Genomic DNA, 25,662 nt, shown 5'->3' with positions numbered 1-25,662 from the left:
ACCGCCTCCGACGATCGAGCCGCCGCCGGAGGAGACCGGGAACCCGCTCAAGGACGGCCTGGCCCTCAAGGCCTGGGGGAAGGCGAACTCCATCACGCTGAAGGAATACAAGCGGCGACGAGAGGCGCCGGCCGCGCCCGCGGAACCGCCTCCTCCGAAGATCGAGCCGCCGCCCGCGGAGACCGGGAACCCGCTGAAAGACGGCCTCGCGCTCAAGGCCTGGGAGAAGGCGAACTCCATCACGCTGAAGGAATACAAGCGACGACAAGAGGCGCCGGCCGCGCCCGCGGAACCGCCTCCGACGATCGAGCCGCCGCCGGAGGAGACCGGGAACCCGCTCAAGGACGGCCTCGCGCTCAAGGCCTGGGAGAAGGCGAACTCGACTACGCTGAAGGAATACAAGCGACGACAGGAGGCGCCGACGTCCGTCGAGGCGGAGAGCCCCGGCAAGAAGTCCGTCGCGTTCGGAGGCGAGAGCCCCGGCAAGAGGTCGGTCAAGTTCGGCGGCGGCGGGGCGAGCCCCGGCCGGAGCCCCGGCAAGAGCCCCCGCAAGAGCGTGGCGGCGTCCATGCTGCGGGCCGCGCGCCAGTCCATCGGGAGCGCGTTCGCCTCGACGGCCGCGGCCGCGGCCGGCGCGTCGCCGCCGCCGCCGCGGCGCAAGTCGTCGCTCCTCGAGCGGACCGCGAGCCTGCTCCGGGGCAACGCGACGCCCGGCGGCGACCCGGGCGTCGACGGCGAGCTGCGGCGCGTGCTCGAGGACCAGCTCATGCCCGGCGACCAGATATCCGCGATGCTCGCGAGCCTGAGCCCGGACAAGAAGCGGCAGATGATCGCCATGCACACGGCCATGGCCTCGTTGGCGACGCCCTACGGCGCCGCCGACGAGGCCCTGCTGAAGCAGATCCGCGACGCGGACCTCGTGAGCCGCGACTACGCGAACGCGACGATCACGGGACGGGCGTTCCGCGACGCGGCGCAGTACCGGGGCGACGGCGGGCCCGACGCCGTCGTCGCCGCGCACCTGCAGACGCTCTACGCGGCCGCGCGCACGGCGAACCGGAGCTGGCTCGACGGGTTTGTCGGCGCGGGCGGCGTGGAACTGCTGACGGGCGTCGCGCGGCGGCGGCTCGAGCGGGACGTCGTCTCGGCGGCGGACGCGGCCGTGGCCGCGGCGGCGCTGCGCATCTTCCGGGCCATGGTGAACACGGCCGCGGGGCTCGGGGCGCTCGTGGCGACGGCGGGCTGCCTGGACGCGCTCGCGTCGTGCCTCGTGTCCGGCTGTGCCGAAACCAAATCTTCAACCCGACTTCAATGTGAGCGTATTCGAATGTTTTGACACAAGCTCTTCAGCTGGGCTTCGAGAACTCGACGAGAGCGATCGATCCGTCCAAAAATCAGCCGAATCGACGTCGATGTGACCGAGCTAGAGAATTCTCAAGTTTGGTCAGGACCACCCAAACCAGTGGTTGGTTTCGGCACAGGTGTCCGGCGGGCGGCCGCTCGCGAACACGGGCCTGAGGCCCGCGGCGCTGGAGATCCTGAGCGTCGTCGCCTGGGCGTCCGACGACGCGCCGCCCTGCCTCGTCGACGCGCTGTGCCGCCGGTCCGCGCTGCTCTGCGAGCGGCCCTTCGAGTGGGCGCGGCGCGCGCTCGCGTGCGGGTCCTTGGCGACGCGGAGCTACGCGATGACGCTCTGCAACCAGCTCGTCATGCGCACGGCGGACCGGCGGAGCCGGCGGGCGTTGCGCGACGCCATGAGACGCGCGGGCGTCGAGGACGCGGCGGCGAAGGCGCTGGACCGCGCCGCGGCCGCGTTCGGCGGCGACGAGAGCGGCGACGACGACGGCTACGACGAGGACCTCGCGGGCTGGCTGCCGCTGGACGCGGCGGGCGGCGTCGAGCCGCTCAAGGGCCGCATGCGCGGCGAGCTGCGGGCGACGAAGCGGCTCGACGCGGCGCGCGCGGCGCTCCTCGCGCTGTTGGGCTCGGACCGCGGCGTGAAGTCGCGGTCCTACTGTCTCGACGCGGGCCTGCTGACCTGGGAGGGCGGCCGGACCGTCGACGAGTCCAAGTTCGTGCGCATCGACGACGTCCAGGCCGTGCGCTCCTGCAGCGACAACGCGGGCATCAACGCGGTCGGGCGGCGGGCGCGCCGCCGGGCTCGCCGGCGCGGCGGCGGAAGCGGCGCAAGTCCGCGCTGTCGGCCGAGGAGCGGACGGCCGCGCACGGAGCCCTGAAGAAGCAGGTCGACATCTTCTTCGCCGTCAAGGACGCCGACGCGGGCGACGAGGACGTGAAGAACGACGTGCTGGACGCGCTGCTCAAGCTGCCCGGCGACCAGTGGCGCGGCGCGCTCGCGAACATCCAGGCCTACGAGGGGCCCGACGCCGACGGCGCGCCGCGGAGCCCCCGGAGCCCCGTCGTCGCGACGGCCGTCGTCGACACGCTCGACGCGGCGTCGCAGACGGATCCCGTGGCAATCGGGGGCGCAGCGCCCGCGGCGGCGGCGCCCGCGGCGGCGGCGCCCGCAGCGCCCGCGGCGACGCCCGCGGCCGGCGGCGGCGGCGGCGAAGCGTCGGGCCCGCCCGTCGGAGAGGACCCGAAATACAAAAAATACTTCAAGATGCTGGCGATGCATCTCCCGCGCGGCGCCGTGGAGCAGAAAATGGTGGCCGAGGGCGTCGACGTGAAGATCTTGGACCTCGATCCCACGAAGCCCATGCCCGGAGCCGGCGGCGAGGCGTCGGGTCCGCCCGTCGGAGAAGATCCAAAGTACAAAAAATACTTCAAGATGCTCGCGATGCATCTCCCGCGCGGCGCCGTGGAGCAGAAGATGATGGCCGAGGGCGTCGACGTGAAGATCTTGGACCTCGATCCCACGAAACCCATGCCCGGAGCCGGCGGCGGCGAGGCGGCGGGTCCGCCCGTCGGAGAGGACCCGAAATACAAAAAATACTTCAAGATGCTCGCCATGCATCTCCCGCGCGGCGCCGTGGAGCAGAAGATGATGGCCGAGGGCGTCGACGTGAAGATCTTGGACCTCGATCCCACGAAACCCATGCCCGGAGCCGGCGGCGGCGAGCCGAGCGGCCCGCCGGTCGGCGACGACCCGCGCTATAAAAAATACTTCAAGATGCTGGCGATGCATCTCCCGCGCGGCGCCGTCGAGCAGAAGATGATCGCCGAGGGTATGGACCCGAAGATCCTGGACCTCGACCCGACGACGCCCGCGCCCGCGGCCGCGGCGCCCTCGGGCCCGCCCGTCGGAGAAGATCCCAAATACGCGAAATACTTCAAGATGCTCAAGATGCACCTGCCCCGCGGCGCCGTCGAGCAGAAGATGATCGCCGAGGGCATGGACCCGAAGATCCTGGACCTCGACCCGACGAAGCCCGCGCCCGCGGCCGCGGCGCCCTCGGGCCCGCCCGTCGGAGAAGATCCCAAATACGCGAAATACTTCAAGATGCTCAAGATGCACCTGCCCCGCGGCGCCGTCGAGCAGAAGATGATCGCCGAGGGTATGGACCCGAAGATCCTGGACCTCGACCCGACGAAGCCCGCGCCCGCGCCCGCGGCGCCCTCGGGCCCGCCCGTCGGAGAAGATCCCAAATACGCGAAATACTTCAAGATGCTCAAGATGCACCTGCCCCGCGGCGCCGTCGAGCAGAAGATGATCGCCGAGGGCATGGACCCGAAGGTCCTGGACCTCGACCCGACGAAGCCCGCGCCCGCGGCCGCCGCCGGAGGCGGCGCGAAGAGCGTCGTGAAACGGGGCCTCGCGGCGAAGAAGGCCGCGCGGAAGCTCAAGCTCAAGGCCCTCTTCTGGACGAAGCTCGGCGGCGACGACGCGGCGGGCACGGTCTGGGGCGACTTCCCGAAGGAGGCGGCGACGGGCGCGCCGACCGTCGCGGCCATCGAGCGCCTGTTCGGGAAGAAGCCCGCGGAGAAGAAAGAAACCGCCGGCGAGGAGAAGAAGAGCAAGGGCGTCCAGCTCGTCGACGGCAAGCGGAACCAGAACGTGCTCATCGGCCTCGGCCGCGTGAAGCTGAGCCACGCGGGCATCCGCGACGCGATCGTCGGTTTAGATTTCACAGCGTTGCCGCAGCTCGAGACCGCGGGCGGCGTCGAGGTGTTCCTGACGCTCGTGCCGGAGCCCGAGGAGGTCGCCGAGGTCGGGCGCTACATCCAGGGCTTCGGGGACAAGGCCGCGGCGCTCGCGTCCCTCGCGCCCGTGGAGCACTTCTTCGCGGTCGTCGGCGCGGCCCCGCGGCTCCGACCCCGCTTGGCCGCGCTCCTGGACTTGTGGCGCTTCGAGGAGGCCTGCGACGCCGTCGCGGCCAAGGTCGCCGCCGTCGCCGCCGGCGCCAAGCAGATGCGGGCCGCCGGCGACGCGAAGAGCCGGCTCTGCGCGGCGCTCCGGGTCGCGGTGGCCGTCGGCAACGTGCTCAACCGCGACACCGCGCGCGGCGACGCGCGGGGCTTCCGGCCGGACATGCTGCCGAAGCTGGCGACGATCAAATGCAACGACCCGAAGGACGGCACGCTCGTCGACGTCATCACGAACGCGCTCGACGAGGCGTCGGTCGTCGGTCTCGAGAGGGACCTCGACGCGGTGCCGTCCGCCGCGGCCGTCGACGGCAAGGAGCTCGACGGCGACCTCAAGGCCCTCGAGAAGACGCTGAGCAAGAGCATCGAGGTCGAGCTCAAGGCCGCCGAGGCGGCGAGCGACGCGGGCGCGAAGCCCTTCGCGAAACTCGTGAAGCCGCTCGGCGCGGCCGCGCGAAAACGGTGCGACGCGACGGCCGCGGATCTGGCCAAGGCCGTCGCGGCGTCGAAGGCCGCCATGGCCCGCTTCGGCGCCGTCCCGCCCGCCGACGGCGCGGACCCGTCGAAGGCGTTCTACGCGAACTTCCGAGACTTCGCCGCGGACGTCAACGCCGCGCACCTCCGCGCCGTGTCGCGGCGCGAGAAGGCGGCCAAGGACGAGGCCAAGGCCGCCGCGAAGCGCGACCGCGCGGCGAAGAAGGGCGGCGCGCCGAGCCCGCCGGCGTCGCCGGCGGGCGGCGACCTCCAGGCGGACCTCCGGAACGCGCTCAGGGCGCCGCGCCTCAGGAAGGCGAAGCCCCGGCCGCCGCCGGGCGCCGGCGCGAAGCCCACCTGGCAGCAGAAGGCGACGGCGTCCGCCGCGCCCAAGGACGACATCCTCGCCGCCTTCAAGCAGCGCCAGGACATGTCCGCCGCGGACATCGTCAAGGACTGGGTGCGGTAACAGCGGTCGTGGTGTTGTTGTTTTTTTTGGGATCTGGTGGTCCCTTCTACTCGGGAATAGCCGTCCTTGCCACCTCGACGGGCTCCAGACACACCTGACAAAGGCGTCGAGGAGGCCTCTAAAATGGCGAGCGTCCGTTGGTGCAAATAGATTGCAAATCGATCAAATCGCGAAAAACTCGAGAACTCGCGCCCGCGAACGCCCACGTCGTCGCTCCAAACGATGCGCGCCGTGAATCTGCTCTGCGTCGCCGCCGTGGCCTCGGCCGCCTCGTGGGACGAGGCGAAGTGCGTGATGGAGGGCAAGTCGATAGCCTTCATGGGCGACTCAATCTCGAGGAACTGCTTCTACGTTTTCAACAAGTTCCTGGACACGGGCGAGATGTACGACATCGACGGCGATTACGAGAAAATGGGCGAGGACGGCGCGGCGACCGGCGTCCGCGAAATCGTCCGCGCGCGCGACCCGAGCCGCGACCGCGCGCGCAGGCGACTACGACGACGACAGCGAGTGGACGGATTGGGAGCGCTTCAGCTTCGTCAAGGAAAGCCACCGCTGCTACTTCAAGAAGGAGTTCGACGACATCGACGCGACGAGCGAGTTCTGGTTCCTCCAGAAGGCCTGGTCCGACCGGAGCGACACGGACGGCGAGCAATCCGTCGCGGACATCGCCGGCGACGTCGCCAAGGCCGACATCGCCGTGATCAACAGCGGATGGTGGGACCTCAAGGAGGACGACGACGCGGACCGCTACTGCGGCGACGACTTCGGCAAGGACGACTGCGAGAAGGACTACAAGGCGTCCCTGGAGAAGCTCGTCGACAACATCCTCTCGAAGGTCGACGTGCCGCTCTTCCGCGAGACCTCGTGCTGCGGCGAGGACGACGGCGAGAAGTGGATCGACGCCATCGAGGACGCGAACGACGCCGCCAAAGAAGTCATGGGCGCCGCGGGCGTCGGCGTCGTGGAGATCTACGACAACTACGACTCCAAGGACATCGACGACCACACGACGGACGGCAAACACCCGGACCCCGACGCGTGCCGCCGCTGGTTCGACGAAATCCTCCCCATGATCGACGCCAAGCAGGGTTCGGGCTGCTTCGGCGCGACGACGACGACGGCGGCGACGTCGGCCCCGAACTGCCCCGCGCTCACGAAAAAGGCTTGCAAGAAGAAGAAGAAGAAGGCTTACTGCAAGTGGAAGTCCAAAGCGTGCCAGACCAAGTCATGCGCGTCTTTCTCCACCAAGAAGAAGTGCAAGAAGAACGCGTCGTGCCGCTGGCGGAAGAAGGCCGAGAAGTGCAAGTCCAAAGCCTAGATGGCTCCTAAGCCGACCCGCCGTCGGTTGTGCGACCCTCAACTACTGTAGCACAAGGTCCAAGAGCTCCTGAGCCGGCTGACCGTAGCAGCTATCGATGCCTAACCCGCCTAAGACATGGCTACCTTGGAGATCACCATTCTAACGTTGCTCGTACTAGTACATCCCTCGCACGCGCGGGTCCAAGCGGGTGCGGCGTGCTTCGCGGAGGCTTCGCTGGGTCTCGCTGCGGGCGTCGCGACGCGGGGGCGCGGCGGCGGTCTCGGGGGACGCGGTGGCGCCGAAGGTGAAGGGCGTCGCGGGCGGGGGCGCGGCGGGCACCGCTGCCGCGGCGGCGCCATCGAAGGTGAAGGGCGTGGCGTCTCGCCGCGCGAAGAGGATGCGCGCCGCCTCTTCGGGACCGATGCCCATCACGCGAAGGTAATCGTCCTCGAGCGCAGCGAAGGCGCTGTCATCGATCTCGTGCTCGCGGAAGAGGGGCAGCAAGTCCGCCAGGCCCAGGCGCGCGAGGACCTCGACGACCGCGGCGTCGCCGATGAAGGCCGGACCGGCGGGCGTCGCGGCGGCGCCGAAGGTGAAGGTGGGCGCGGCGAGCGTCGCGGCGGACGTCGCGGCGGGAGCGGCGGGCGCCGCGAAGGGGGTCGTGGTGCTCAAATTGTCGCAGACGAGCTTGTAACTGACGCGCGCGAGTCCGCGGTCGGCCTTTTCGTGACCCTTGGCGGCCGCGCGCGCGTACCAGCGCTTGGCTTCCTCGAAGTCGGCTTCGACATCTTCGTACTTCTCGCCAAGGTCGTATTCAGCACCGGTGAGGCCTTGGTCGGCGGCTAGCTTGACGTACCGCAGTTTTTCGGAACGTGTGAGGTCGTCACAGACGATTGCAGAAAGGTGCTGAGCATGCGGGTGGCCTCTATCCGCCGCCATTCGATAGAGTTGATTCGCCTTCTTCGGGTCCTTTTTGACGCCGTTCCCGTCATCATACAAGCCACCGAGAGCCAACATCGCCCCATCGTCCCCGAGCTCCACGCCGCGCTTGTAGAGCTTCGCCGCCTTCTTCGCGGACTTGACAAAGCCATACAGATCCCCTTTGCGGTACGCATTACCCAAATGAAAGATCGCCTCCGGCACGTCATTATCCGCGTGGCGACGAAGCGCTGCCAGTTCCTTTTTTTCGTCGAGCACAGGGCTTGCTTGACAGATAGGGCACGGCGCGAGTCGAGTCCTTTCATCGCACGAATCGCAGAACTGCCGGCAGCAGCAGACGCGCAGGGTAACCGATACATTCACGTCCCAGTCCTCGTAGCAGACCGGGCACCGCGATCCATGCCGCCCCCGTTTCGGCTCCGGGTTCGCCTCGCGCCGCGCGCGAGCTGCCTCGTGCTCCGCGGCGATGCGCGCGCGGACCTCATCCGCGCGCGACCGCGGCGCGGGGCCGTAGACCACCTCCTCCGGCGGCTGCGGGGGCGTCGGCGCCTCGGCCCGCGCCGCCTCCGCCGCGCGCTCGCCCCGGATCTGCTTGCACGCCTTGCGGTGGCCCCGGTCGCGCCAATCGATGCGTTGGCACTCCGTCGAGCAGTACCTGCGAGTCGCGCGTCACGGCGCGCCGGGACGCGTTCGCGCAGGCGCCGGGCGCGCACTGTGCCGTCCCGCAGGGACAGTTCAGCTTCGCTTTGCCGCCGCAAATGGTACAGGTCAGCCGTAATTTCAAAGCCTTGGCCCGGGCCTTCTTGATTTCGTACTCTTTTTGTTTCTTCTGCCACTCCATCTCCACCGCTTCTTCCCGCACGTCTCCTGAAGGCGTCGCGTCGCCCCGGGCGTCTCCAGATTTCATCGTCATTCCGCCGTGCGCGTCCAAAGTGCGCGCGCGATTTTGATCTCGGTCGATTCACCACAGCCCGGTGGTGGCGTACGGCCTCGCGCAACGCGCCGCCCTGCCTGCGGGCGCAGGCGTCGCGCCCAAATCACCTTACTAGCCACTCCTCACCGCCCCGCCAGGGCCCAGCGCTCGAGCCGCCCGAGGGCGTGGGGCCGCGGGAGGTCGTCGTCGCGCGCGAGGCCGAGCGCGTCGGCGCCGACGTAGTCGTGGGGCGCCGCCGCGAGGCCGCGCTCGGGCCCCGACGAGTCCGACGACGAGCGGCGGCGGCCGAGCTTGTAGGCGTCGGCGACCTCCCGGGCCGTCGGCCGCGCGGACGGCCGGAGGCGGACGCAGGACCGCACGAGGCGCGCCGTCGGCGCGTCGACCAAGGGCGGCAGCGCGAGGGCCAGCGACCCCGCGGCGATGGCCCGCGACAGCTCCGCGGGGCTCTCGCCGTCCGCGACGACGCCGGACGCGACCAGCGCCGCGATGGGCGCGGCGAAGAGCGCCTTCACGTCCCCGCGCGGCGCCGCGAACAACGCCGCCAGCGTGACGCCGAAGGAGTAGACGTCGACGGCGGACCCGAAGGCGCGGTCGTCGACGAGCTCCGGCGCGACGTAGTAGACGCTGCCGACGACGGACGACGACGGCCCGCGGCGCCGGCAGGGGCCGCCGCGGTCCGCGGCGCCGCCTAAAACGACCGCGGACCCGAAGTCGCTGAGCTTCAGCGACCCGTCGAGCGCGACGAGGAAGTTCGACGGCTTCACGTCGCGGTGGACGACGCGGCGGAGGGCGAGGTGCGCCAGCGCCTCGGCGCCGTCCTCCGCGAAGCGCGGCGCCGCGGCCGCGTCGACGGCGCCGTTCCGCAGCGCGTCCCGCAGGGAGATGGACGCGCGCTCGAGGAGCAGCACCGTCGACGCGCGGAAGAGCAGGGTTCGCTGCTCCGCGACGCCGAGGAGCCCGAGCACGTTGTCGTGGACGCCGAGGCGCGCCATGATCCTCGCCTCGTTGTCTGCGCGCGGCTTCCGCCCGCGCCGCTCGCGCTTCGCGGCGCAGGCGACCGCGCCCCCCGCGAGGCGCACGGTCGCGCTCGCGACGACGCCGAAGCCGCCGCGGCCGAGTTCTTCGCCGAGGACGACGTCCTTCATGTCGAAGCGCCTCGGCGCCTCGTCGTTCCGCGGTAGGAGCGCGAGGTCGTCGTCGCCGAGGCCGCCGGCCTCGACGTCCTCGACGACCCTCGCGCGCTTCCGCCGGCGGCCGAGCAGCGCCGCGGCCGCGACGAGCGCCACGGCGGCGCCCGCGGCGACGGACGCGCCCGCGGCGGCCGCCGCCGGCCGCCGGCCCTCGGGCTCGCGCGGCGCCAGGCGCCGCGCGACCGCGGCGACGTCGTCGGCGCCCGCGGCGCCCGTGTTCCACTCGAAGACGCAGCCGCTCAGCGACATGGAGCCGCCGGCCGTCGCGACGGCGCCGCCGCCGCCCCTGGCCGCGTTGCCCGAGAACGTGCTGTTCGTCGCCGTGATCGCGGCGTCGTCGCCCTCGGAGAGCAGCGCGCCGCCCGCGCCGGCCGTCGCGCAGCGTTTTATGGTCGTGTTCCACACGCGCAGCGCGCCAGCGCTCCGGACGCAGCCGCCGCCCTCCTCGTCCGCGCTGCCGTCGCGGAGGACGAGGCCCTCGAGCGACAGGCTCGCGCCGCCTTCGACCTCGAAGAGCCGCGTGCGGCCGTCGCCGCTGAGCACGACCTTGGACCCGCGCCGCGGACGACGACGTTGCGCCCGCGCTCGATGCGCAGCGGCCGCTCGAGGACGAGCGCGTCCGTTGCGACGGTCACCGCGAGCTCCGCGCCGGGCGTCGCCGGCGCCGCCGATATCGAGTCCTCGAGCTCCTCGACGGTCGAGATCGTCGCGCGCAGTACGACGACGCTCCGGCGCGTCGGCGCGCGCGTCGTCGGCTGCGCCGACGGCGCGTCGGTCCCCGGGCGCGACGGCGCGTCGGTCCACGGGCGCGACGGCGCGGCCGTCGCCGAGCTCGGCGGGGGCGTGGGCTTCTGGGTCTGCTTGGTGCGCGACGGCGCGGCCGTCGGTCGGGACCCGCGCGCGTGCCGCTGCTGCGTCGCCGCGGCGGCGAGGCCGAGCGCGAGGCACCAGGCCGCCGCCCGGGCCATCGTGGCGGAAGCTTCGGAGAGGCTGCCCCGACCAGCGGAATTTAACCAAGGCCGCACCTTGAGGGAAACGAATCTTAGATAGATCTTAACCCCCAAGCAAAGCAAGCGCTGCCCAGCTCCCAAGCGTGCGGAGAGCGTCGTCGGCGTCGTCCGGGCCGCGCCGATCCAGCGGACGGGAGTCGCCCGGGCCGCTCGGAGTCGGCCGCGCACGGCCCGGATCCGCGTCGGCGCCCGCGGTCCGCCTGCTCGCCTCCTCGCCGGCAGCCGCTCCGCCTCCCTCCGGCGACGCCGCTCTCCTCGCGTCGCGTCCTCGCGCCCTTGGCGTGGGCCATGCGCCGACCCCGGAGCCGCGGCGTGCGGTAGTCGTCCCCTCGTCACCGCCGGCGGGCCTCGGGCTGCGCGGCCGGCGACCCGCGCGCGCGCCGCCGCGGCCGCGGCCCGCGCGGCCGCGGCCCGAACTAGAGGCTCGGCGCCATGGGCAACGCCGTCATGAGCCGCTTCAAGGGCGACGCCTACCGCCAGGTCAAGGTCGAGGCCGTGAAGCAGCAGCTCGAGGAGAAGTTCAAGGGCCCGACGAAGAGCCGGCCGAGCGAGCGCCTCGCGTTCTACGGCCGACCCAAGCTCCACAAGGAGCAGATCACGGAGCTCGAGCACCTCGACTGGTTCGACTTCCTCATGCACACGGAGCTCTGCACCATGAACTACGACGCGCTGACGATCACGGACGACATGCGCTTCGACCACATGGTCCGGATGATGGAGAATTTGAAGGTGCCGCAGACGTTAAAAAAACCGGCGAAGGAGCTGCTCGCGTTCATCTTCGACGTCCACGAGCTCATGCACGACAACCCCTACCACAACTTTAGCCACGTGACGGACGTGACGCAGTATTTGTACACGCTGCTCCTCGCGACGCACCTCGCGAAGCGGCTCCGGCCCATCGAGCTCGCGGCCGCGTTCATCGCGGCCGTCTGCCACGATCTGGACCACCCGGGCCTGTCGAACACGTTCCAGTGCAAGGCGCGGACGCCCCTGGCCGTCCGCTGGGACGACGAGTCGCCGCTCGAGAACCACCATTTGTGGTGCTCGCGGAAGCTCGTGACGAAGCACGACCTGCTCGGCGGCGTCGCGGACGAGCGGGACCGCGCGCGGTTCCTCGGCGTCGTGCGCGCCATGATCCTGTCGACGGACATGGCGAAGCACACGAAGCTCATGGCGCGCATCGAGGGCGGTTTGGCCGAGGACGGCTTCAACCCGCTGACGACGGAGGACGGCACGAACCTCATGCTCCAGATCGCGCTCAAGTGCGCGGACATCTCGAACCAGGCGCGGCCCTGGAAGGTCGCGAACCAGTGGAACGAGGCGGTCTACAGCGAGTTCTACCACGAGGGCGACCTGGACGCGGCCGCGGGCCGCGACGTCCAGCCGCTGCAGAACCGGAAGACGAACAGGATCCCCAACTCGACGGCGGGCTTCATCCAGTTCATCGTCGCGCCCCTCTACGAGGCCTTCGTGTCCATCATGAAGCGCTGCAGCTCCATGGAGGCGGAGATCGACTCGTCGGCCGTCGAGGAGTGCCTCGTCTTCCTCAACAAAAACAAGGCGCGGTACCAGAAGCAGATGAACGGCGAGTACGTCGCGCCGGACGAGATCGAGGACGAGCTCCAGGGCTTCGCCGAGGACCTGAGGCACTCCATCGGCGAGGGCCAGCGGAGCGAGGCCGCGCTGCCGGGCTGCGTCGGACGCGTCAAGGTCGCGACGACGCTCGAGCGGTGCGCCGTCGTCCTCAAGGGCAAGGGCGCGCGCGTCGGCGACCCGGCCTTCGACGACCTCGAGGACGTCGCCGTCAACGGCGACGGCGTCGAGACCATCGCCATGGCCTCCTAGCGCCGCGCCCGCTTCTGTTCCTGTTGTCGTCGCCGCCCCTCGCGTCCGCCACTCGCCTCCCCCCTCTTCCCCCCAGAAATACCACCTATCGCCCCCCGCCCCGCGCCTCGCCGCCCCAAGCGGCCCCGCGTTAGGGTCTAGTCTTCTTCGAGATCGGCCTTCTGGACTGCACGGTGCAGTGCTCCTTGAAGCCGCGGTGAAGCTCGACTCCTGTTGGTGACGCGTCGCGCGGCACTGCGCGCCGACGAGCGGCTGCGGCAGCAACGGCTGGCATCGATGCGCCTGGTCGCAGTCATGGTCGCATCCGTCGCAGCGCTGCAGCCTCCCAAGGCTTTGCAGGCCATCCTCTTCGACATCGATGGGACGCTCTTTGACTCTGACCCCGTGCACCTGCGCGCGTTCCAAAAAATCCTCGTGGAAGAGGGTTTCAACGGAGGCGTCGAGATCGACGAGGCGTTCTTCATGAAGACGATCAGCGGCCGGCAGAACAAGCTCATCTGCCGGGACATCTTCCCGGAGTGGGACGAGGCGCGCTCCGAGGCGTTCTCCGCGCGCAAGGAGCAGATGTTCCGCGACATGAGCAAAGGCAGCCTCGTGCCCATCGACGGCTTGATCGATTTCATGGGCGAGATCGACCGCCGCGGCCTCCGCAAGGCCGCGGTGACGAACGCGCCGCGGCTCAACGCCGAGTCGATGCTCGACGGCATCGAGCGGCGCGAGTGGTTCGACGCGCTCGTCATCGGCGACGAGTGCGTCCGCGCGAAGCCCGACCCGGAGCCGTACTTGGTGGCCGCCCGAGAGCTCGGCGTCGACGTCGCGCAGTGCGTCGTCGTCGAGGACTCGCCGTCCGGCGCGTCGGCGGGCGCGGCCGCGGGCGCCTTCGTCGTGGGGATGTTGTCTTCGCAGACGCCCGAGGCCCTTACCGCGGCGGGCTGCGCCGCGCTCGTCCGCGACTACCGCGAGCTCGGCGCGCTGCTCGCGCTCGAGCCGGCAGGCCAGGCCTCGTAAGACTCCGTGATCTCCGGACCCACCCGCCTGCGGACAACGATCTCTTTCGCGCGCTCGTAGAGGGCGCTCGGGCGCTGTCAAGGCGCCCGCAGGTGACGACGTCGACCCCCCCGGCGCGGCGGCCTGGGAGAGCACGAGACCATTCTGCAGAATCTGGAAGGCCTTGCAGAGCAGGCTGGGTCCAAGGCGCAGGCACCCCTGCCGCTGCCCCCTGCGAGTCCAGCTTTGGCGTCGCCGCTCCCCGTGAAGCGTCACCTGTTGCGCGAGAAGCACGCGAGCAAAAAAAGTGCGCCCATGGCGCCCTCGAAGAAGCGCTACCGCGTCGATCTTGGGGAAGAACACGGCGGCAAGAAGATCATGGTCTCCCTCAACAGCGAAGGGACCGTGGCCGACCTGGAGATGAAGATCGTCGAGCACGTCGCCGCGAGCGGGCCGTCCGTGATCTCACACCTCGCGTCCGATGGGTGCGTCGCACCGCGCGACGAGCTCGCGTCCGACGTGCTCTGCGTCGAAGAAGGTGAACTGGCGACGGTCGTCTGGGCCCCCGCGGGCGACGCGCCCGCGGCGGCTCCCGCGCCGCCGGCTCCCGCGGCCGCGGCGGCTCCCGCGCCGCCGGCTCCCGCGCCGCCGGCGCCGCGCGGCGCGCCCGGCGCCGAGCCGGAGCCGGAGCGCGAGGCGGAAGCGTCCGGCGGAAGCGTCGCCTTCCGCGTCTACGCGATCGCTCCGCCGGGCCAGCACCTCTGCGACGTGGCGCTGAGCGCGACGTCCACCATGCGCGAGCTGCGCGCGTCGATCCGCCAGGCGCTCCGCGGGCCGCTCGGCGGAAGCGCGGGGGATCTCGAGCTCCATCTCGCCGCGCACAGCCTCGGGACGGGCGGCGAGGGCGACGCGCTGTCCCTCGACGCCTGGGGCCTCGTCAACGAGGGCCTGGACCGGACGGAGTGGGCGGTCTGGGCGCACGCGCATCACAGCGGCGACCACGTCGAGATCGAAGAAGAATGGCGCGACGGCCTTCCGTGGCATCCCCGTCCGGACGGGCAATTCACGCGTCTCGCGATCCAGACGCGCCGCGGGCGCGCGGCGCTGCTCTCCACGCTCCGCGTGGTCTGCATGCGCCGCGACGAGGGCCTCTTCGAGCGCTTCGCGGAGAACCTCGCGGAGCTCACGTGCTGCCCGCCCGCGGTGCTCGCCGCGTACACGCTCCACAAGCGCGCGGCCGTCTCCGGGGCGCAGACCCGCTGCCTCGCCACCGCGCTCTTCTCCCTCGCGCGCTCGCTCCTGCCCGAGAGCGTCAAGGATGCCGAGGTCTTCGAGCACGCGACCGAACTCGTCGCGATGCTCGCGACGCGAGATCCGACCCGCTCCCCAGCCGCGCGCGTCCAGTCCCAGTGGCCCGACCACCTGTGCAGCCTGTCCTACGAGCCTCTCCAAGACCCCGTCGTCATCGAAGTCGAGGGCGAGGAGGTCTACGCGTCGCGCGCGGCCGTCGCGAAGCGCCTCCCGGGCGGCCCGGACTACGAAGAGGGCACCTTCGACGACGTCGCGGACGCCGCGGCGCTCCCGCGCGCGCCGCCGCTCCAGCGGCGCCTCGCCCTCTTGGGCTCCGACGTCTCGTGGATCCACCTCGTCAACTGCGAAGCGCCGGCCTTCGAGGGCGCCAAGGCCGCGCGCGGCTGGCTCGCTTCCGTCTGGGACGTGTCGAAGCCGGCCTTCGTCCTGAAGCGATCCGCGGAGAAGCTGGTCACGCTGCCGACGCTCTGCCTCCAGAAGAACGCCTTCGACGCGCCGCGCCTCTGCGTCGACGAAGAGCGCCTGCCCGCGGTCTTCTTGGGCACCGTGCCGTGCGGGAGCGGCCTGCAGATGTTCCGGCCGCATTCCGGCAAGTGCGACTTCGATCCCCACGAGCTCGCGAAGAAGCTCGGCGATACGGCGACGTCGGCCGCGGCGTCGACGTCCGCGCGGCCTCCCAAGGAGATGATCGTATGCTGCATCGACACGTCGAACTCGATGAGCAACGCGCGGTTTAAGGCGGCGGCGCCGGCCGCGGACTCGGGGCGCATCGAGCGGCCGGCGCCCCGCGCGGACGACGTCGTCGCGACGCTCCACCGCTTCCGGCGCTCGCGCCCCTTCTGCTTCGGCGTCCTGCGGTCGCGTTTCCTCGCCGGCGGCCATTCGCTGCGCATCGCGCTCCGCGTGCTCGCGCGCCGATACCCGGAGCTCGAGGGCCACGCCTCCGGCGAGGGCGCCACGGCGAAGCTGATCCGCGAGGCGATCTCCGTCGAGCGCGCGGACGACGCGACGGCGGAGCGCCTGCTCGACGCCTCGGAGCGCGAGGCCGCCGGGCCCGACATCGACCTCTTCGTCAAGCTCTGCTACGGCGGCGACCGGACGGTGACGATCACGGTCCCCTCGGGCGCGCGGGTGTCCGCCGTCATCGACGCGCTCTGCGCGAAAGCGGGCGACTGGACGATCTGGGAGACCTACCGCCTCGCCTTCGGCTCCAAGATCCTCGACGTCGACGACCGCCTCGACGCGGCCGGCGTGACGCGCGAGTCGACGCTGTTCCAGCGCGCCTGGGGCCGAAACGTCCACGCTCCGCCGAGCCACGACGCGGACGTCGAGGTCGTCTTGACGCTAACCGTGGGGAACGTGGGCCAGAGCGACGTCGCGGGCACGGCGCGCGTGCGACGCGGCGACACGGCCGAAGTGCTCGCGTACAAGATCTGGAGCCAGGTGGGCCATTCTTATTCTCCCGACCACTCCTACTGGTACAATATGGAGCACTGCGGCGACGGCTTCGAGACGGGGAGAATCCTCTACGAGGGGGAGGCCCCGTTGCTGCCCGGCGAACGAATCCGCTGCGTCGGCGACGAGCTCGACGAATTGAAGGGAAACCGCGTCTGGCTTCGGTCGGGCCGGGAGACGTCGACGCAGGCATCCCGGAGCCAGTCGCGCCTGACCGTCACGAAGCAGCTCTTCGGCGCCTTCCTCGACCGCACGCAGGCCCACGACCTGCCCCACGAGCTGGCCCTCGTGAGCTTCGACTCCGCGGTGACGGTGCGCTGCGAGCTGACGCACCTCTACGAGAAGTTCCGCGACAAGGTCAACGCGCTGGGCACGACCGGCGACACGGCGTGCTACGACGCCATCGCCCAGGCGGTGGCCATGATCGTCGCGCGGCGCGAGGCCATCGCCGGCCCGGCGCCGGCGGCGCGCATCGTCGTCTTCACGGACGGCGAGGACACCAAGTCCCGGGCGAGCGTCATGGACGTCGCCAAGGCGCTCAGCGACGCGAGCATCGTCCTCGACGTGCTCACCATCGCCACGACGCGCTCCCGCGACCTCCTGAGCCTCGCCAAGCTCACGGGCGGCTACGCCATCGCGCCCGCGTCGCTCGAGGACGGCCTCATGGGCATGCAGATGGAGACCATGCTGTCGACGGAGAAGCGCGCGGCCGCGTCGATCTCGAGCCGCGGGCTGTCCCTGCAGCGGCGCCTCACCGTCGCGGGGACCAAGGCCTGGGACGTCGTCGACGGCTCGACGGTGCCGAAGATCCGCCAGCACGAGGCGCTCGGCAAGCGCGCGACGTCCGTCGACGCGCTCTTCGACGCGCCGCGGACGCGGGCCAAGCAGGCGACGACGGCCAAGTCGACGCGGTCGAAGCGGCTCATGCGCGAGCTCGGCATGCTCAAGAACTCGCCGCACGAGTCCATCGACGTCTACCCCTGCGAGGACGACCTCTCGTTCTGGAAGGCCGTCATCGAAGGCCCGGACGGCCTCTACGCGGGCGCCACCTTCCTCCTCAGCCTCGAGTTCCCGGCCGACTACCCGTCGTCGGCGCCCTGCCTGCGCTTCCTCACGGAGATCCGCCACGTGAACGTGAACCGCCACGGCCGCGTCTGCCACGCGATCCTCGAGGGCGACTACGGCATCGACGTCTCCGTGCGCGACATCCTCTCCTACGTCTACGGCCTCCTGCTCTGCCCCGACGCCGAGACGGCGACGGACTCGAACCTGGCGTCGCTCTACTTCGAGCACCCGGAGCGCTACAAGCAGGCCGTCACGGTCCACACGAACCGCGCGAAGCAGAAGAGCCGCGCCGACTGGGAGACCGAGCTCCTCGGCTGAGCCGCGCCGACTGGGCGACCGAGCTCCTCGCCTGAGTCGCGCCGACTGGGCGACCGAGCTCCTCGGCTGCCGCGCCGCCGCCGCCTCCCCCCCCCTGCCCTTTTGTGTTTTCCTAAGCTTACGTGTCCCTACTTGGAGCGCATCTTCTCCTTCTCCTTGGCCGCCTCCTTCTCGGCCTGCGTGAGGAGCCGGCCCTTCTCCGCCGTCTCGTAGCGCTCGGAGTAGCGGTCGTTGAGGTCGTCGGCGTACTCGCGCATGATCTTCGTGAACTTGACGTACTCCTCGGCGACGTCGACGACGCGATCCCGGAAGCCGCTCGGCTTCATGCGGCCGTCGTCGTCGAACTCCTGCCAGGCCTTGGCCACGGAGCTCTGGTTCGTGCAGCAGGGCATGCGCATCCAGCGCGCGAGGCGCCGGAGCTCGTTGACGGCGTTGAAGCTCTGGCTGCCGCCGTTGACCTGCATGACGACGCAGGTTCGGCCCTGCGTCGGCCGCACGGAGCCCGTGTTCAGCGGCAGCCAGTCGATCTGGTTCTTGAACGCGCCGGTGATGCAGCCGTGCATCTCCGGCGAGCTCCAGACGTGGCCCTCGGACCACTCGCTCAGCGCGCGCAGCTCGACGACCTTGGGGTGGTCCTCGATCGTCGGGTCGCGCACGGGCAGGCCCGTCGGGTCGTAGCAGCGCACGTCGCAGCCCATGGCCTCGAGCAACCGCGCGGTCTCGAAGGCGAGCAAGCGGCTGAAGGACCGCTCGCGCAGGGACCCGTGGAGCACGAGCACGCGCGGCTTGTGGTCCATTTCGGCGCCCCGGGCGACGAAGGCGCGCGCGTCGAGGAGCGTCGCCGCGCCGGCGCCGTCGAAGAGCGGCGCGATCCAGTCGTCGCCGGGGCCGCTCGCGGCGACGCCGACGTCGCTCCGGTGCGCGAGCCAGCCGCCGACGCCGTCGGCGCCGGGCGCGAGTGCGTAGCCGTCCTCGACGGCCGACGCCGCGCGGCGCAGCGCGCCGCGCGCGGCGGCGCGCGGCGCCACGAGCGACGCGCAGCGCGTGAGGAGCATGATGGAAATTGCGCGGCGCATGGACCGCGTTGAGACGGCGATGCAGCGGCGCGCAGAAGGGGTCACTGTGGTTGCACAGACTGCGCCGTGCGGGCGGCCTCGAATCAAGGGGATATAAATCTAGATGGGGTGGCAGGCAAAACGCGAGGTCCTCCGACTTCGCGGGGCCGCCACCGGCGTTTTCTTTCTTCTTCCACGCCGCAGCGCGCGGGCTGAGTGCAACGATGGCGGGTCGCGCGGCGCGGCGCGGCTGCGGAACCCTTCGACGGGGCGGGGCAGCGAGTTTGGGCTGCTGAGGTCATTGCGGTGGCTCGTGAGCGCGACGGTTGTTCGGCGGCGGGACGAGAGGGCGGCGGTGTGAGTCGAGTGTGCGATATTTTTGGGTCATGTGCGGTCGGAGGCGCTCTATGGGTACCCCCGAGGGGCTCCAGGGCCTCATGACCCACCAGTTTTACGATCCCAGAGCCTGCACAGCCTCGGCGCCGACGGTATCGCGACGCAGTTTCTCGGGCAGCGTGCAGTCGTTCGAGGTCGAAGAATTTTTGGGTCAAACGATGCTCGAGCCCATCCATAGGTACCAACGAAGGGCTCTGCAGCGCCAGCAGACGGTCCACGACCATCATCATCGCGAACACGTCCAAGAGCTGCCCCAAAACCCCCTTCCTCGCGCGGCGCCAAACCGGACACGGCGCCCTCCAGCGCGCCTCGGTCTCCTTCCACCGGACCCGAACCGCCCGGACGCGTAAGTCTTGTCGCGGGCGCCTTCGCGGGGGAGCGAATACCGCTGCGGTCCGCCTGGGGCCGCGTCGACGACGGCGGCGTCGAAACATCCCCGGCCAAAAGTCGTCAACATTGCCCCAAAACGACGGGTTGCAGTCGGAGGAGCTTGCGCGGCATAATCTCGTTTAGCTGCCACCCCATACTATTTATTACCCCTTGCTCGAATCTCACCTGTGGCAACACGTCGTCAATATCACGGCACGCTGCTCGTTGACCTTTTATAAAGCCTCGCGATGTCGCTGCCCGACGAATCGCCCTCGCTCAACGACCAGATCGACGAGCTCATCAGGCATGCCGACGAGGTCCGACCGCTGCCACCCCTCCCCTTGATCGACTACGTCGACATGGCGCTGAGGCACATCGTCGCAAAAGAGGACGCCGAAGAGTGAGCACCCGACCGTACCACACACCGCCCGACCCGAAACGCGACGCAGGTACATCCTCGACGCGGCCCGCGGCGACCCGGCGCTCCTCGCGAAGAGCCGGGACCGCACGGCGCTCGAGGCGCGGCTCGCCGTCATCCGGGCGGAGCTCCGGGCGAAGGACGCCGAGGAGCGGGAGACGCGCGAGCGGCGGAAGGAGCAGCCCAAAAAGCAGAGCGCGGAAAAGTCGCTGCTGATCCTGCGGGGCTGCCTCGACGGGCTGGCCGACGTGGGCATGGCCTGCAAGGCCTGCGCGAAGAGCCACGAGGCCGACGAGAAGGTCGCCGCGCGGTGCCGCGTCATGGTCCGGGCGGCCCTGCAGGCGCGGTCCGACGCGCGGCGCGCGCTCGAGGCCGTGCTCCTCGGCGACTCCGTCGACGCCCGCGAGTACGAGATGACCCTCAAGGCCCTGAAGAAGCGCCTGGAGACGCTGCCCGTCGTCGCCGGGGCCTACGACGTCGCGGCGGCGCGCGCCGAGAGCCACGCGCGCGATTCCGCGTGCGCGGCCTACCTCGGCGACCTCGACGGCGTCGAGGCATCGAAGATGGCGGCGCTGCGGTCGGCCATGGTGCGCCACCAGGACATCGAGCGGTCCTGGGCCTTCCAGCGCGCGCTCTTCTTCGAGCAGCTCCGCTTCTCCGCGGGCAAGGGGAAACACGACGACTCGAAAGCCGTCCACGACCGCGCGTCGCTGAGCTTCGGCACGACGCCCTTCGTGTCCTGGTGCGACGTCATGAACGCCGACGTCCTGGCGGGCGCGCGAACTGCCTGCAAGGACGGCAAAGGGCTACGTCGTTTTGGGCGCGTCGACGGGGACGCTGTGCTTCTACGCGGCGGCCCTGGGCTTCGCCAAGGTCACGGGCGTCGAGGTGCTCCCGACGCTCGTCACCGTCGCCCGGGGCATCGCCCAGCAGCACGAGGATCTGGGTTTGGGCGACGACGACTTCGTGTGCGCGGACGTCCGCGACGTCAAGACGCTGCGGCCGATTCTAGCGGACGCGGCCGTGGTCATCCTGACGTCGTCGTGCTGGGACATCGACGTCGTCGACGGCGCGTCGGCGGCGCTGGACGACGCGCTGCCCGAGGGCGCCTTCGTCGTCGACTACGCGCCGAACTTCGAGGACCACCCCGCGTTCTCGAAGGTCGGCGCCGTCGCCGTGCCCGTGTCCTGGTGCCTCAACGGCGACATCCCCGTGACCATCTACCGGAAGAAGAGCGACGCCGACGCCGAGCTGGCCTGGGCGAAGAAACACGAGGAGGCCGACGCGCTGCGGGAGGCGGAGAAAGCGGCCGCGCCGCCGCCGGCGTCGCCGCCGCCGGCGTCGCCGCCGCGCGGCGCCGCCGCGGCCGCGGACGCGCTCCCGTCGCCGAGCCGCTTCGCCGTGGAGCGGCCCATCCCGGACTCGCCCGCCCCGCGCGGGCCGCCGTCGCCGGCGTCGGCGACGACGGACGAGAGCGCCGAGGACCCGGCGCCGATCATCGTGGGGCCGGCGCAGTGACCTACTTAAAGAAAATTACGCTACGCCGTGAGCGCCTCGGCCTTGTGGGTCCAGAACTTGGCGCGCGTGACGTCGAGCTCCGACGCCAGCGCGCGCGCGCAGGCCGCGGCCTGGGGCTTCGTCGCGTCGTCGCGGCCGTAGAGGTCGACGAGCGCCGCGTGGAGGCAGCCGCACGACGCGCCCCAGCCGCCGTCGCGCTTCGCGTCCTCGCAGAAGGCGACGAGCGCCGCGGCGGCGCCGGCGTCCCGCTTCGCGAAGGCCGTCGCGAAGACCCAGGACGACTCGTTCTCCTCGGCGCCCGGCACGCGCGCGAGCGCGTAGTCGACCTCGCGGCGGCAGACGGCGGCGTCGACGGCGCCCGAGAGCGCGACGACGGAGTAGCGGTGGTTCCAGGCGCTGTTGTTGTAGACGTCGTCGTCGTGGAGCGACTCGACGAACGCGAGCTCGCCGTCCCAGTCGCCGTAGGTCGTCAGGACCCAGAGCCGGTGCGACCACGCGTGGTAGTTCTTCGCGTCGCCCACGAGCATGTCCTGGATGAACGTGAGCTCGGGCCGCGCGTAGGCCCCGCCCAGCTTCTCGACGAGGGCCCGCCGGTGGTACCAGATCTGGTAGTTCTTCGGGTTGCCGCTCGCGACGTCGGACGAGTAGGCCATCTCGTCGCCGAGCACCGTCGCGTCGCCGCCGTCGGCGAGCGCGAAGAGGCACTGGCGCCGCACGTGCCAGACCGTGTAGTGCGCCGCGTTGTGCTCCAGCAGGTCCGCCGTGAGGTCCAGCACGCGGGGCGACCGCTCGCCCGACGCGAGGAAGGCGCGGAAGAAGCCCATGAGCCGCGCGTACTCCGCGGGGTAGGCGATGGGCACGACCGGGTTCGGCCCGTCGTCCTGGGCGATGGGGACCACGTCCTCGTAGGCGGCCATGTCGAGTGTCGGCTTCTGGTTCGGAAGCTGCTCGCCTTTGGCGGCCGCTGCTCGGCGGCGGCAGCGGCGGCGAGATCGATTGCGGCACCATCTCAGCACTCAAAACACGTTGCACCCCCAAAACTCCCGCTCGGTGCTCCGATCGGCCGCAATGGAGGTCCTTCGCTTGACGCTCGCGCTCGCGCTGCTCGCCCAGGCATCGGCGACGGCCTGCGACGGGTCGTCCGTGAATTTGACCAAGGCGGAGTGCGCGGCCTGGGTCGCGTTCTACGACGCCGTCATCCCGGCGCCGTCGCCGCCCGGCGGCGGGGCTGCCCCGACCCGCGCGCCGGCGACGAGCCCCGCGGCGCCGCCGCCCCACCCGCCGCCGGGCCCCATCGCGTCGCGCACGGACCCCTGCGCCGCGGGCCGGTCGCAGCGCGTCACCTGCAGCGACGACGGCGCGCACGTCGTGTCCATCGACCTCGGCGGCCGCGGCCTCTCGGGCGTCCTGCCGGACATGGCGGGCTTCGCGCACCTCGAGTACCTCATGCTCGCCTTCAACAACCTCACGGGCCCGGCGCCGGCGGGCCTCAACTACAGCGCCGTCGCCGGCTGCGGCTTCGGCGCGGACGGCGCGCAACGGAGCTGCTGCTTCCTCAGTTCGACGACGTCGAACGCGTACGACGAGTCCGCCGACAGCGGCGTCACGAACAGCTTCGACTGCCCGCTCCCCGCCGGCGCCGCCGAGCACTGCCACGCGGCCTGCGGCGCCGCGGGCCTCGCGCCGGCGCACGACCTAGCTTTGGTCGCGGACGACGACCCGCCCGCGTCCCTCCCGGGCGGCTTCAGCGACAAGTGCCGCGCGTGCGTTCCCGCGTCGCCGAAACAGTACCCCCAGTGCGACGTCCGCAAGGGCCTCTACTGGCACGGCGGTCACGTCGCGAGCGCGTTCTGCACGGACGTCGATCTGGTGGTCTTCGCGGACGCCGTGCCGAACTGCGTGGAAATCGACCGCCGGTTCGGGACGTCCCGACCAAACTTTGAAACTCTCTCGCTCGGCCAATTCGAAGTCGATTCGGCTGATTTTTGGACGAATCAATTGCTCTCGTCGAGTTCTCGAAGCACGGCGAAAGAGTCTGGTCCAAACCGTTCGATTACGCACACATTGAAGTCGGGTCGAAGATTTGAGTTCCACACAGGTGCCGAACCACGCGGTCTTCCTCGAGGAGATGCCCAAGCCCCCGGGCGGCGGGCCCCAGGTCGCCGACTTCTCCGTGCGCGCCTGGAACACGCAGTCCTACGGCTACCGCATCCCCCTCGAGCCCCAGTACACGGGCGTCTTCACGAACTACTCGGGCGCGGGCGCGCTCGCGATGATGCTCGACGGCGTGTCCATGGTTTATTCCGGTGTCCCTTCTTTTCCTTTCCTCGCTCCACATCTGTGTTCGTAGTACCCCATCATGAACCCGGGCATCGACGCCATCGACCCGGACCACGAGGCGCGGGACGGCCACGACCGGTCGAAGAACATGAAGCTCGACGGCCAGCTCGACTACTGCAACGAGCACGCGGGCCGGGGCTTCGACATCCACTACCACGCGGACCCCATCTGCATGTACGACGACAGCGAGTCGGGCCACTCGCCCCTCATCGGCTGGGCCGCCGACGGCTTCGGCCTGTACGGCAAGTACGACGCGGGCCACGCCCATCCCGGCGACCTCGACCGCTGCATGGGCCACTTCGGGCCGACGCCGACGTCGAACCGCAGCTACCACTACCACGTGTCCCCGAAGTTCCCCTACACCATCGCCTGCTGGCGCGGCAACGTGAGCGCCATGCCCCTCGAGAACGGCGGCCAGCCGGGCCAGAAGCAGTGGGCCTTCGACAACATGCGCGAGCGGACGGACTACGACATGCTCTACCCGTGCTGCGCCGACGGCAGCCCGGACGCGCGCGCGCCGGCCTTCGTCGACGCCATGCGGCCCTACGAGCCCGTCGACGAGGACAACTTCGACTACCGCGACGCGTCCGCGCCGGCCCACGCCTGGATGTTCGCGAAGCACGCGGACTTCGGCGCCGACGAGTTCGCGCGCGCGGACCCGGCGTCGAACACGTGCGCGGGCAAGTCCGCGGGCCTCGACGACGACGACTGCGCCGCCTGGCACGACGTCTTCGACGCGACGGGCGGCAACAGCACGTGGAAGGACTGCGGCGACCTCCGCGACGACCCCTGCGGCTGCCTCAACGAGAACGGCGAAGTCGCGTGCGCGACGTACTACGACGGCTCGAAGCGCGTCGTCGGCCTCTACCTCGGCGCCAACGGCCTCTCGGGGAGCCTGCCGGCGTCCCTCGCGAAGATGACGGCCGTCACGGACCTCCAGCTCGAGGGCAACGGCCGCCGCGGGCCGGGCACGGTCGGCCTCGGCGGCGTGCTGCCGCCGCTCAACTTCTCCCAGTACTTCGGCTGCGGCCTCGAGCTCAACGACTTCGCCTGCCCCCTGCCGCCGGGCGCCAAGGAAAGATGCAGCGCCGGGCAGCCAATGACGTGCTTGTAGGCTGGCGCCGCCTCTAAGGGAGCTAGGGCAGTCTGAGGGGGCGCTCGCGCGTTTAAGACGCGGCGATGCGGGCCCGCTTCCGGCCGCGGAGGCGCCCGGCGAGCCGCGCGCCGAGCTCGGCCTCGAGCTCGTCGGCCGTGGCGAGCTCGATGTCCCGGACGCAGTCCGCCGCGTCCACGACCTTCCTGACGTCGTCGCCGTCGATGCCGTACAACCCGAGATAGACCACGAGGTCCTCCAAGGGCGACAGGGGCGCGACCGGCGGCGGCGCGGGCGCAAAGAAAAAAGCTGGCGGCGCCGCGGGCGCGGCGGGCGCCGGCGCCGGTGCGGACGCCGGCGGCGCGGGCGACGCGTCGTCGTCCGCGCGCGCGACCGCTGGCTGGGGCGACGCGGGCGGCGCGGCCGGCGGCGCGGCGTCGTCCGCGAGCGCGGGCGCGGCATCACCTCCTTCGCTGGTCGGCGCGAGAAGGTTGCGGAACTTCTCGAGTCTCTCGTTCCACTTGCGCGCGTCCGATCCTAAATTCTCCGCGAGGTGCTCGAGGTGCTCAAGCAGCACGCGCCTTCCCTCGGGGAATGCGCTTGGCTCCAGGAGAAGCAGACGCTCTCTCAATTTCGTCCCGTCGTCCGTGAGCATCGCCGCGCTCATGTATTTCAGACGTTTTTGGCGGTCCGAAGGACTGCTCTCTTCCAAAATGCGCAAGCCGCGTCGCAGCATAGCGACGACCTGCGGCCGAGCATGCTTCTCTGAGACTACAAAAACAGCCGATGATTCCCTGATTAGTGAAGCAAACTCTTTCTTCGTTTACGTTACCCCCACAAATTGGAC

The 25,662-nt window shown here is 70.5% G+C and overlaps 7 protein-coding genes across 7 annotated transcripts; 4 read left to right on the top strand and 3 right to left on the bottom strand.

Annotated features, from left to right (window-relative positions):
* On the top strand, positions 1-6,720 carry AURANDRAFT_72743 (hypothetical protein; the record flags this gene model as incomplete). Its single annotated transcript, XM_009043667.1, has 4 exons — positions 1-1,270; positions 1,482-2,135; positions 2,246-5,265; positions 5,804-6,720. 4 exons carry the CDS (start codon positions 569-571, stop codon positions 6,588-6,590), a joined length of 5,163 nt encoding a protein of 1,720 aa, XP_009041915.1.
* A 1,847-nt stretch (positions 6,721-8,567) lies between these two features.
* AURANDRAFT_68062 (hypothetical protein) lies at positions 8,568-9,884 on the bottom strand (the record flags this gene model as incomplete). Its single annotated transcript, XM_009043666.1, has 1 exon — positions 8,568-9,884. The coding sequence occupies one exon, from the start codon at positions 9,882-9,884 to the stop codon at positions 8,568-8,570; it is 1,317 nt and encodes a 438-aa protein (XP_009041914.1).
* Positions 9,885-11,359: 1,475 nt separating this feature from the next.
* Positions 11,360-12,490, top strand: PDE8 (putative 3'5'-cyclic nucleotide phosphodiesterase; the record flags this gene model as incomplete). Its single annotated transcript, XM_009043668.1, has 1 exon — positions 11,360-12,490. One exon carries the CDS (start codon positions 11,360-11,362, stop codon positions 12,488-12,490), a length of 1,131 nt encoding a protein of 376 aa, XP_009041916.1.
* Positions 12,491-12,784: 294 nt separating this feature from the next.
* Positions 12,785-13,498, top strand: AURANDRAFT_34100 (hypothetical protein; the record flags this gene model as incomplete). The annotated part of the gene is made up of 1 exon (XM_009043669.1): positions 12,785-13,498. One exon carries the CDS (start codon positions 12,785-12,787, stop codon positions 13,496-13,498), a length of 714 nt encoding a protein of 237 aa, XP_009041917.1.
* Positions 13,499-17,158: 3,660 nt separating this feature from the next.
* AURANDRAFT_16465 (hypothetical protein) lies at positions 17,159-17,560 on the top strand (the record flags this gene model as incomplete). The annotated part of the gene is made up of 1 exon (XM_009043670.1): positions 17,159-17,560. A coding segment is annotated over one exon (402 nt), but the record flags the coding sequence as incomplete, so codon positions are not given.
* A 194-nt stretch (positions 17,561-17,754) lies between these two features.
* AURANDRAFT_34104 (hypothetical protein) lies at positions 17,755-18,423 on the bottom strand (the record flags this gene model as incomplete). Its single annotated transcript, XM_009043665.1, has 1 exon — positions 17,755-18,423. The coding sequence occupies one exon, from the start codon at positions 18,421-18,423 to the stop codon at positions 17,755-17,757; it is 669 nt and encodes a 222-aa protein (XP_009041913.1).
* A 3,231-nt stretch (positions 18,424-21,654) lies between these two features.
* On the bottom strand, positions 21,655-22,302 carry AURANDRAFT_4335 (hypothetical protein; the record flags this gene model as incomplete). Its single annotated transcript, XM_009043664.1, has 1 exon — positions 21,655-22,302. A coding segment is annotated over one exon (648 nt), but the record flags the coding sequence as incomplete, so codon positions are not given.
* Between the last annotated feature and the right edge of the window lie 3,360 nt (positions 22,303-25,662).

Source organism: Aureococcus anophagefferens (genome assembly GCF_000186865.1).
Source record: "Aureococcus anophagefferens unplaced genomic scaffold AURANscaffold_61, whole genome shotgun sequence".
Taxonomy (NCBI): domain Eukaryota; class Pelagophyceae; order Pelagomonadales; family Pelagomonadaceae; genus Aureococcus; species Aureococcus anophagefferens.
The sequence above is the reverse complement of the archived record's forward strand: the minus strand, read 5'-3'. Positions and strand labels throughout refer to the sequence as shown.